The sequence below is a fragment of the Arvicanthis niloticus genome, chromosome 14 (assembly GCF_011762505.2).
Source record: "Arvicanthis niloticus isolate mArvNil1 chromosome 14, mArvNil1.pat.X, whole genome shotgun sequence".
Classification (NCBI taxonomy): Eukaryota; Metazoa; Chordata; class Mammalia; order Rodentia; family Muridae; genus Arvicanthis; species Arvicanthis niloticus.
In genome coordinates this window covers 70869048-70881529 of record NC_047671.1, presented here as the reverse complement: position 1 = coordinate 70881529, position 12482 = coordinate 70869048, and the positions used below count along the sequence as shown (strand labels likewise).

Below are 12482 nucleotides of genomic sequence, written 5' to 3'. Positions count from 1 at the left end.
GCCACAGTTGGATAGTGATAGCAAGAGACAGCACAATCCCTGATAAAAGCAAGGATGCTGTCTACATGAGCATGTAAATTTCCCACCTCTAGGAGCTGTAATTACCTTTTCTGCTTCAACATGAGGTGCACTGTAATCCCAGGTTTGCTCAATTCTACAGTAGTTTATAAAACATAGTTTCATGGGAGATGGTGACAGTGTTGATGGCTTTGTAAAAACACAGCCATCCCTGTAAGTGACCCTTAATGAATTCACTTTACTGAAGATAAACCTGGATAAGTCTCTTTTTTGTGTTTTGTTTGTAACATTCATGAGATGGATGTTATGGAGAAACACAGAACATTCTTTTTCCTGAAGTCATTATATAAATTGGGCACAATAAGAGATCGACAATTATCAATATTAAAATAGAACAATTACAACAGTATAGGAACCTGGAGAGATGGCTCAGCAGTTAAGAGAACTGGATGCTTCTCTAGAGAATCCTGGTTCAGTTCCCAGCACCCACATGACAGCTGACAGCTGTCCAAGATCTGAAACTGTCTCACATACATATATGTAGATTTTAAAAACTAACTCCAATATAATAAAAGGTATGAAAATGTGGCCTCTCAAATACCTTCTTCTGTTCCATTACCGTTGAAAGAGAACTCTCCCATACAGTTTTCTATGTTTGAACATATTATTATGCCACTGTTTTTGAGGTCATAGAGCCTTTGGTGGTGCTGATGGCCTACCAGGCAGAAGTAGGCCACTCAGGGTGGGGTCTTGAAGGTTAATTGTCCATGTCTTTGGTTCTAGTCTATGCTCTCTTTCCTGGTCACCAACATGGTGAGGGATTGTTGTCAGAGGCTCAGGTCACCATGAGCACCATTTAGCCTCTGCCACAATGATGGACTGGGACCCCCTGGAACTCTTCACTAAATTGATAAATCTTTACTCCTTCAAGTTGTTTCTGTCAAGTGTTTAGCCACAGCAGTAAGGAGTAACTAAAGTAACTAAGACCTTTACATTTACCTTTCTTGTGATGAAATGATAAAATATGCAATTAGCTGAGGTGAAGGGAGTGATCCAGGCTGGGGGGTGTATGTTAGGCTACAGCATTCGCGTTATTTCAACACAAGAACTGTGCCACAGCCCCCAGCTCATTTGGCAACAGAGATGGCTAAGTGACCAATGGGCCGGAAGCATATATAGTGAGGACATGCCAGACAAGGTGGTGATTCACATCCTAGGTAGGACAGCAGGAAGAAGAGAGATTGCCTCATGCTGTTCAGAGAAGTTTACAGTTTAAAACTTACCAATTGTTTCTGGAACTTCCCATTTTATTTCTTTGAGTTACAGTTGATTCTGAGTAAATGACGCTGCTGAAAAGAGACCTTGGGCGTGAGGGGACACTGTACGGGCTTCGGATCCTGAACTAGTATATTTCCCAACATATGTTTTATAGTGAAGCTCTGCATGAGTAAACGCCCCCTCAGTAACATAGCTGAACTTGTGGTGCATGTCTGTTATCTCAGCAATCTGGGGACTGACACAGGAGGGCAGCAACTTCACAACCATAAGCTGAGGCCCTAAAGAACCAAGAAAGATATGTAACCAAAGAACTGTGATGTATCTGAGTATAAAATATGATTCATAGTTCAATTTCCATATTGCCACTCATCTTTTAAAAACTACTTGCCAAGTTTTGCTTATCCATCATAATATAAAAAGTCTATTGAAATCCTTTCCCTTTCCAACTACATATCTACTAAAAGCCAGATTTTCTTCATTCAAACCAAAATAACATTGAAAGACAAGGAATGCAGAGGCAAAGATCCAGCTGTTGTTAGGCCAGGCTTAAAGATGTTTGCAACAAATGTGAGACAGTGCTGTTCTCAATATTCTTCGAAAACATATTTTGAAGAATAAAATACTGTTAACACATGTGCTAGTTCTGAAGTTCTGATCTCTACTATTAGCCTGTCCTCCCCACCCCCACCCCTACTGTGATGGAGGAGTCCAGCCAAGACTTGAGAAAGCCTTTCTCTGTTGTTAGCTGGTGAAATGTTAAGCTTTGTCAATAGAGGGCGCTGAGTGACAGTGCAGCGCTATAGCCACAGGTAAGTACCAGCCCTCCAGCCCTCCAGCCCTCCAGCCCTCCAGCCCTCCAGCCCTCCATCATTACTTAGTGTGGAGATAAAAATTATATTCCTAGGAAATGTCCACTCCCCACTCCTCCTTTCATAAATATTTATCTGTCTACATTACCCCATTGCCTGTGACATAACTTTTGGCACTGCCAACCTCTCTTTTAAGGGGTCTGAACCTCAACTCTGGACACTGATGCCATTTTATATTCTATAGCACACAGACTAACTCAAGGTACAGCTGGTGGTACACAGCTGTAATTCCAGGAAGGCTTACGTGTGTTTGTTTGTTTATTTTCTTTTTAGATTTCCCAGACAGGATTTCTCTTTGTATACTTGGCTGTCCTGGAATTCAGTCTGTAGGCCAGGCTGGTCTGGAACTCAGAGATCCTCCTGCCTCTGCCTCCCAAGTGCTGGGATTAAAGACTATCACCACCTAGCTTTATTTACATGTTCTTAACTACATAACAATAACAAACAAATGCAGACCAAGATAAAACAAAACAAGACAGACAGACAGACAAGACCGCTCATACTGAGATAATGCATTCCTTACACAGCATGAGCCTATTCCTGTGGCTCACAACTGTCTGTCACTCTAGTTCTAGGGGACCTGATGGCCTCACACAGGCATACATATAGGCAAAACACCAATGCACATAAAATAAAAATAAATAAATATAAATAAATAAAAACTTTAATTAAAAAAAAAAAAGCTTGTTTTTCCCGTTAGAGAATTCTGGAAATCTTTGTAATGATTTTCTTAACATTACTGCAGCAAGCTGCTGCTGTTGCCCAGCTTCAGAGGCTTAGTAAAGCTGCTCGGGCTATGAACAGACTGGGGGCAACGTACACATTTTAACTGCCACTTAAAATGCATGTATCTATAAAAAATCTGGTGTTAATTTTTGAATATACAACTATTATAGATTTGCTGTAGCAATATTAGAAAATGGAAATTATCATGGAGAATGTCTCCAGTTAGAAATGCTCTGTTAATCATTCCTGTTCATTCTTTGTTCATTTGTTTGCTTTTGGAGACAGAGTTTCTCTGTTTAGCCCTGGCTGTCCTGGAACTCACTCTGTAGACCAGGCTAGTCTCAAATTCAGAAATCTCTCTATCTCTGCCTCCTGAGTGCTGGGATTAAAGGCATGTGTTACCATGCTTAACAATTCCTGTTAATTCTTTAAGAGGTATTATCTGTGGCTGCAGAGATGGCTAAGAAGGTAAGAGTGTGTATTGGTCTTCTAGAAGAACTGAGTTCTGTTTCCTTACCCACACTGAGCAGCTGACAATGGCCTGAATTCCACCTTCAGGGAATTCAATGTCTTCTTCTGGCCCCTGCAGGCATATGCACACATGTGGCATACATACATATAGACAGATTCAATACATAGAAGTAGAAATAAATCTTAAAGAGAGATTACATTTTAAATACTGAAAAGCTTTAGTGATTGAGAGTATTAAACCATTAATGGAAGCAGACAACTGGAGCAATCTCTTGGCTGGTGGCCCTCACCTGTACTTCTAGCACTTGGGAAATTGAGAGAAGATGATTTAGAGTTTGAGGCCAGCCAGGGTTACACAGTAAAATCCTGTCTCATAAAAAATAAAAAAGGAAACTGGGTTATGCAGTTAACCCTTTTAAAAATGTTTAGGTCATATTCCTTTCTAAATAAAAAAAAATGACAGAACATCATATTGTAAGAGTGCTTTGTTGCAGGAGGTATTTAAATGAATTGATGAAAAATCACCACACACCAGGTTTCAAGTATTGCCTGTGAAGACATCTGCTGCTAAATGCAATCAGAGGCTTAGACTCAGGAAGATTTTCTCAGGCAGACTTCATGTTTAGTTGGTCTTAATTCCCTTTTAAACTTTAAAATTTTGTTATTAATTATTGTTATTAGTGTTTGTGTGTATGACAAAGGTAGGGGCACATGAGCCATGACACACATTAAAAGGCAGAAAAATTGTGTGAAGTTAGTTTTCTTCTTCCTTTTTGTGGGTTCTGGTGATCACACCTCATGGTCGGGCTTGTGTGGCAAGCATCTTTACTTGATGATGAGCCAAGCATCTCACCAGTCCCAGAACAGTAAACTTTGATTGGTTTCTAGAAAATATTTTAGGTGCTTGGAAGTTCAAATGAACAATAAGAATAATTTAATTTGTTCATTCAGTAATTTTAACTTTAGCTTTTGGATTTACTCAGTTTAACTTGTATTCTTTTTGTATGTTCTCAATAGTGAATTATTGGAAATAATTTTGCATTTGTTTACAATTTTATTTTATTCAGGATATCTGGACATTTACTGACATGTGCCTTATTTGCAAGGCAAATGCATCTGTACCACTTACATGCACACTCAACACACACAACACAAATAGAAGTATGCTTCAGTATCATTAGTGTGGTGGTTTGAATTGGAATAGCCCCAATAGACTCATGTGTTTGAGTGCTTGGCTAACAGGGAGTGGCATTATTAGTAGGTGTGACCTTGTCGGAGGAGGTGTGTAACTAGGGGATGGGCTTTGGGGTTTTAAAAGCTCAAGCCAGGTCCATTGTCTCTCTCTTCCAGCTGCCTTTTGATCCAGATGTAGAACTCTTAGATACCTCTCCAGCACCATGTCTGCCTGTGTGCCACCATGCTTCTCACTATGGTGATAATGGATTGAACCTCTGAATTGTAGGCCTGTCCCAAATAAATGTTTTTCTTTATAAGAGTTGATGTAGTCATGGTGTCTCTTCAAGCAACAGAAACCCTAAGACAATTATGTTTACAAATATTAACAGATAATCATAATAAAGTCAACTGATTTGTTTTCCTCTGTTCTTTCATATATAGAGACAAATGCATCATTTTATCCCCAAGCATCCTGTTTCAGTTTTGACAAGAAATGTAACTCCAAATTCAGGCCGGTGGCTATTGATGCTAGGTAGGGAGGAGTATATTTTGGAGAATAAGAGAATGAAATTTCCCATCATTAGATAAATAATAGAGCAAATTGTAGAAAGAGATGTGTAAGAATGCACATGCCTTGTCTGGCCACCTGCACCTTGTAGTAGAGACCTCCAGGGTTCTTCTGCAGGGTCCCAAATCTCTGTCCTTTCTTAGTCCCACCACATTCTCTGTTACCCCAGCCAACACTTGGGCTTCTCCCTGGACATGCCATACCTTCATCTCAGGAACTTTGCAGGGTCTCTACCATTCCACTTCACACATAGACTTCCCATATCCTTCTCCAGTCTGGTGGCTAATCCTGACCTTTTCATCCATGTCTTTTTCATAATCTACAAGATTTAGCCTGGGTCCCACAAGTGTACAAGCCTAGTCTTGACCTCCCTGCCTTCACTGTAGAGGAGCTCTAGGATTAGGCCAGTATCTGCCATACCACAGGATTCTCTCACATCACATCCAACCTTCTCACTCAGACCTATCAGCACCCATACGCCCAGCTTGAAATGGGAAACGTCCTGTATACCAGCCCAGTCCTGTATACTTGCCTACCTGACTGCATTCTACCCAAGTTACTTCCAACCTCTTTTCACCCACCCTACCCCTACTTCTCTTTCCCCTCATACTGTTCTTTCCATAACTAACTTAAAACCAATGAAGAAAGTCCACATGCTCTGATCTCATCACAGGAATACTAACAATATGACAGACCAAGGCAGTATCTTCTTCCCAAACCTACCAGTCCTATAGAAATGTTTACCAATGAGAATTACCTAGATGAACTCCAGGAAAAATTAAAATAAAGTGAACAGTCATAAACCTCAAAAAAAAAAAATCAAGGAATTGAAAGAAGATAGAAATAGCTCAGTAAACTCAAGGAGAAAAAGTTAAAGGAGAATGAACATCAGAGTGACACCCAAGAAATAAACATGAGGCTGATGATGGATGGACTAAAGAATGATGGGGACCAGTGGGGACTTGAGATGTAACTCAACAGAGAGGGGGCACTGACGAGGGAGGACTCAAGCTGAAATGAAGATGGAGTTGAAACACCCAACAGCCTAACTAGAAAACCAAGCAGAAGACAGAATATCATGTTTCAAAGATAAAATAGACCACATAAGCAATGAACATGAAAACATTTAAAATACACAGCAAAAGAACACATAGGAAATTAAAAACAAAACAAAAAACCCAAAACCTTCAAATCATAGGCATAAACAAGGGGAAAGAATTCCAAGTCCATGGCATAGACCAGATCTTCAACAAAATCATAAAAGAAAACTTCCCCAAACTAAGGAAAGACATACCCATACAGATGTAAGAAGCAGCACACAGAACGCCAGAGATAACTAGAAAAGAAAATCCCCGTGGCATATCATAGTCAAAATACCAGGTATATACACAAGTCAAGTGTATGGAAAGCTGCAAGAGATAAAACTTGGCAGTAGCCAAAACCTCTTTTAATATTGGCTCAACAAGAGGGAGACAATTCCTGGTACTGGAGACCTAACTACTCACTGCTGCTGAAAGCATCGGATTTGAGCGCCTGCTACTAATTTACTCAACCACATTAATCCCTAGGGACAATCTCTGAACATTTGTTCTTATAGTCAGAGAAGTGTAGTCATCACCTCTCATCAAGGGAACCTCTCTTTGCAACAGTTACCTCTCTGGAAAACCACAACCGACTCCATAAGGAGTTGTGGAGCCTGGTCCCAATGGATACAAATCACTTTTGTACTTCAGGCTCAGGGAGCATTGCAAGAGCCAGAGGATTACAAAATGCTGTGAGATTGTTCCTCCCAGTAGTGTCAGGAGCTACATCCATAGAAATCTCACCCACATGTGAGCTGAACCAGAATGACAACAGTGGATATGCCAAAGTGGATAGGGAAATTCTATGAGGCCTCAAGCTTACACAAAGAACTGTTGCGGCCCGAGCTACCCCACGTTTGGGGGCCAAAATGTCCCAGACCTCTCTGTCAATGTTTGAACCTGCACTGCCAAAAGCCTTGGGGGCTAACTTGTTAGAGCCTGCACTGCCCCAAGCTGCTCCAGTCTGAGGGTGGGGGTTCAGCAAGAGAGAGAGTGAGGATGGACTCGAAGAATGGAGACCAGACAGAGTGTGATTCAATCCTGTTTATTCTCCAGTCTCTCTTCTTCTCTCCAAGTCCCTAGTTCCTAGTTTCTAGCACCTAATCCTAGTTCCAGTTGCTAGTCTCTTTCCCAGTTCCAAGTTCTTTCTCCAAGTGCAAGTGCCTAATGCCTAATAACTAACTCCAAGTTGTACTCTAAGTTGTACTCTCTAACTTAATTCCTAGTTCCAAGTTGTACTTCCGATTGCCTAATAATCTGTTGCTTTCTTCTGTCTGCCTCTCGCCTTTTATATCTCACTTCTAAGCCACGCCTCTAAGTCACGCCTTTAAGTCATGCCCTTAGGCCTTGTCTCTAAATCTGATCTCTAAGTCATGCCCTTAAGTCACACACCTTTAATCTCACACACCCAAGAAAAGATCCTGGGTATCTAAACCAAGATGTTTAAAAAAGTGTGCTCAGCTGTTGTAGGATATTGTACTCAAGCCTCTTGTCAGGCTCTATGGCTCAAGATGGCTGCAAGGATGATAGTCACCTTCTGTTGGCTCCCCACAAAGAACTACAGCAACTCAGTAAAGCTGGGAGCCAGAGCACAGCAACTATTGTCCAGTGCCCAATATTCAGCACTGAAAACATACCTACAAGTAACACTATATAAACTCAACATGGTCTATTTGGGAATGTATGTGTGTATACAAATATATATATGTATGTAGTAACAACTGATGAAAGAAGAGGCCATGAATGTGAAGAAGAGTGGGGAGAGGGACATGGGAGGTGTTGGAGGGAGAAAAGGGAAGGAGAAATGTTAGGATTTCCATTGTTGCAATGAAACACCATGACTAAAAGCAAGTCAAGGAGGAAAGTGTTTATTTGGCTTATACTGTCATATCTCTTTATCACTGAAGGAAGGCAGGGCAGGAACTCAAAGAGGGCAGAAACCTGAAGGCGAGAGCTGATGCAGACACCATGAAGTTCTGCTTATTGGCTTACTCAGCCCATTTTTCCTTTAGAAGTCAACCAGAAGCTCAAGGATGGCACTACCCACAATGGGCTGGGCCCTCCCTCATCAATCACTGACTAATCCAGCTGTGGAAATGTTCCACAGCTGGAGCTTATGGAGGCGTTTTCTCAATTGAGGCTCCTTCCTTTCAGATAACTCCAGTCTGTGTCATGTTGACACAAAACCATCATCAGCTTTAGTTAAAATATAATTTTAAGAAAAAGCCATGGTCCACAAAATATGTGTGGCCAGTGTTTGTGTGTGTAGCCTTTCCTGGCCTAGCATGAGGCTAAGGCTTTCACCAAAAGTGAGGAAAACATAGAAAGAAAAAGAAAAGGCTGGGTGTGGAGGTTATGCTGGGGGGGGGGGGAGGGGAATCAAGGTTAACTCCTCTACTTAGCTTTAGACAAACAGGACTAAAATTTAAGTTGCCTACACAGTTTTTGCTTTGCTTAAATGTTGCCTGACTTTATTCAATCCAATCTCTTGTCAAATATTTATTAAATATATTTACACTCAAGGAATTCTGCCAGAGAGTGTAAGATACTTCATTTGGGGAAGTAAGCATCAACGTGACCTAGAAAACTGTAGAATGCGTGGGGTGGGGGATGGACAGAGTCGTAAATGAATTGAACCACAGACAAGATTGGTTTGAGACAAGGACTGGCAAAGCTGGGCTTGAGCTCTCCATCCTGCTGCCTCTGTTCACTCTCACATCCAGCATGACCAGAGGTTTACCTGGACTGGATGAGGTATGTGAGACGCACAGTGGAAGAAGCATGCATGGAGATTTCTGTATCGTGTGAGGAACATCCAGAAGGTTTACAGAGATGGGAAAGATGAAAAACTGAATGAGATTGACAGTTATTTGGGAAGCTACAAAATACTACTCTACATTTGTGCAACTGTTTATCTAGTAAAGGTGTTTACTAAAGACCTGAGTTTAATACCCAGGACCCACATGATTGAAGGAAATAGCTGACGCCCTGATCTGCACACACACTGTGGTATGCATGCTCCCACCCCCAATAAATAATTGTGATAAAAACCTATTCAACTGTCATAGGAAGTCTGGGAAGTCCAAGAAAAAGACGAAGTTGGTGTCTGATAAGGGTGGTTTCCTAGACTGTCATCTTTTTATTGTAATTTTACTTGCATAACAGAAGAGGCAAAGAGATTCTCTCAGAACTCTTTAAAAAGTATACAATTAATTTGATTTTTTAAATTTTGGCGGACATTAAGCTTCCATGATTATTTTAGTTTTTCTATTTTTATTAACTTTTATTACATGTATGTGTTTCTGTGTGGGCAGGTGCACATGCATTCTGGTGCCCACAGTGGACAGGTTATCAGATATGGAGCTGGAGTCACAGAAGGTTGTGATCTGCCTGACATGCTTGCTGGGAATTGAATCCAGGCCCTCTAAAATAACAGTAGGTGTGCTTACTACTGAGCCCTGAGTATTTTAATATTAATACTTAATGTATGAGTTTTGGTTGTTTAAGAGAGGGTCTTACTATGCAGCACTGACTGGCCTTCCTGAACTTGCTGTTGTAGGAAGAAAGAGGGGAGGGGAGGGGAGGGGAGGGGAGGGGAGGGGAGGGGAGGGGAGGATAGAGAGATAAGTTTCATGAAAGCTAGGGAGAAATCCTGTTTCCGGAATTCTCCCCCTCCGCCTCCAAAAAGATCTTAAAAGCTGGAATTTGATTATTAAGAATCAGAAGACCTGTTCTAGTTTCCCAGAAGATGACATGTAAAGAAGTTAACAATTTCAATACGCTACGAAATGGTCAGTCCGTAGGAAGCCGAGGCGGGCTTGCCACGCTTTTAAGTCAGAATGAGTTCGAGATCATCCTCAACTACAGTGTAAAAAGAAAATATCCAGGTGCGGCGGGCGGTGCACGCCTTTAATCCCAGCCCTGGGGAGGCAGAGATAAAGCGCTCTCTGAGGCAAAGGCCAGCTAGGGTAAACAGTGAGACCCTGTCTAAACAAAATTCAGTAAAAACAAGTAAGCTAGAAGTGGGCAGTAAGGAGGAATAGAAAATATTTCCAGTTTATGTTTTAGCTATTTCAAGTCTAAAATAATAAGAACTATAAAAGTATACACTATTCCGATTTTCCCAATGTCTACTGTTATGAAAATGTTTGCGAGGCTTTCCAGTGACGCCGGGGGGGGGGGGGGGGAAAAAAACCAGAAACGAGACAAACCCGAAGCGAGATGGAGTTACTGAATTCCACTTTGTCCAGAATCAGTTCCCCGCACTTTTTCCTTGATGTATAACATCCTAGCATCCTAGGAGAGGCGGCTGGAGGCTTTGTGAGGCGCTCGGGCGGGGACAAGGCAGCGGAGGCGCGCCCGGCCGCAAGTCAGCCGGCGAGCACCGCTCACCGCTCGCCGCTCGCACGTGATGACTTTCCGGGAACCAGCGGCTCAGCGCTTCGGATTCCGCTGGAGAGTCTGAGCTACTCCGGAGCCGCCCCTCGTGACGTCACTAGCGCGATTCCTCTCGCTGGCCAATCAGAAGGTCAGGCTTCAGGGAAGCCCCGGGCGGCGGGGGCCGCCAGGGCGCGTGCGCAAGGGCTCCGCGTGGCTATATAAACATGGCTGGCGGAGCCGCGCCGGGGGCTGTGCGGAGCGCTTGCGGGTCGCTTGTGGGCTCTGCGGGTCTGTAGGCTTTTTGAATTTCTGGCGGGGAAGCGCAGAGTTAAAGCTCCCCGGGTGGGAACTGAAGTGACGCGCTGAGAGAGCTGCCGGTCCGGGCGCTTCTGCCGCGGGACCCGGGCTGAGCGCGCACGTGTGAGCGCCGCTGAGGGAGTGCCCGGCAGTGTCGCCGCCAGCCGGGCCCGGTGCGCGCGTGTGCTCCGCGATGCTGCGGCGCCCGGACTGCACCCGAGTCGCCTGCCGCCCGCCCCGGCTCTCCTCGCCTCAGCTCCGGGAAGGGCAGCGCCGCTGCCGCTGAGCCTCCGAGGGCATGCCGGCGGGCCTCACGGAGCCGGCGGGCGCCGCTGCTCCTGTCGTCTCAAGCTCCTCGGGGGCCGTGACCATGGCTCCGGTCGCCGCGCTGCCCGTGCGGGTGGAGAGCACCCCGATGGCCCTGGGCCCTGTGACTAAGGCTTCTGTCAGTGTCTGCGTGGAGTCTGTGGCTCCCCAGCCCTTGCCAGCCCCAGTGGGGACTCTAGTGACCAAAGTGGTTCCTGTCACTGCCCTGCCTAAACTCGGCAGCCCTAGGCTGCCCGCTCCTCAGATAGTCACCGTGAAAACTCCCGGCACCGCGACAATCCAACTACCGGCTAATTTGCAGCTTCCTCCAGGTATGTGGAATACTCCTGCTCGCCTGAGGTGACTCGGGACGTGGCATCACCCCGTAACTCTGAGGAACTTAGAGCCAGGAGAGCCCTTCCTAGTCTTGACTTTGCAGCGAGTCTGCGGGCAGTGATTTGGTCTCGGCATTCATGTAACCTCTAGGTTGTTCACTGCATTTCGTATTAAAGGAAGCGGTCCTTTCACCCAAGATACAGTCAGACCTGGAAGCATTGGCTGGCACCTAGATGAGGACATAGGAACTCTGGAGTTAATTTTCATGGGGAGAAAGAATCAGTAAAAGGATGCCCTTTTTTAAAAGAAAGTTTTTGAAACTTTAGGCGATGAAGTTTTTAATTTAAGCAAGTTAAAATAAGTTCACAACAGAAGCTATTAGTTCCATTTTGTTTTGTTTTTTCTTTGAGACACGATCTCCTGTAGCCCAGGCTAGCTTTGAACTCCCGTGTGTAGGGATGGATTACCTTCAAGTCTTCTTGTCTTCTTCCAAGAGCTAGGATCACTTGTATGTACAACTGCACCTGGTCAAATCGTTGTTCTATACCATCTTAAATGTGCAATAAATGTAACGTTAAGTTAAAAGAACCCTTTTGGTAGGGAACAGTTGCCCAGGTTGACAAATCTGAGTCGTGCAACTCTTGTATTTGACGTGATATGTGAGTGTTGTGTTAATGAGTCTTTGGTTGCCTTTGGGGCCTGGAGTGGGGGGTGGGGGATTCGAGACAGGATACTCTGCCAGGAACTGCCCTTGTGGCCCAGGCTTGCCTCGAACTCTGCCTGTGATTAAAGGCGCTCACCACCACTCCTGGTGTTAATTATTTAATTTTATTTCATGTGCATTGGTGTGAGGGTGTCAGATCCCCTGAAACTGTAGTTGTGAGCTACTATGTGGTTGCTGGGGATTGAACTTGGGTCCTCTGGAAGAAGAGCAACCAGTGAGTGCTCTTAGCCATCTCTCCAGCCCTCTTTGTT

The 12482-nt window shown here is 43.9% G+C and overlaps 1 protein-coding gene across 1 annotated transcript in view; it reads left to right on the top strand.

Moving 5' to 3' along the window:
- The first annotated feature begins 10976 nt into the window (after positions 1 to 10976).
- Positions 10977 to 12482, top strand: part of Taf4b (TATA-box binding protein associated factor 4b) — a 100818-nt gene continuing 99312 nt past the window's right edge. The window contains exon 1 of the mRNA XM_034517652.2: positions 10977 to 11503. Coding sequence (XP_034373543.1) covers positions 11164 to 11503 — 340 coding nt within the window. The 5' untranslated portion in view covers positions 10977 to 11163. The remainder of the gene's footprint in view (positions 11504 to 12482) is intronic.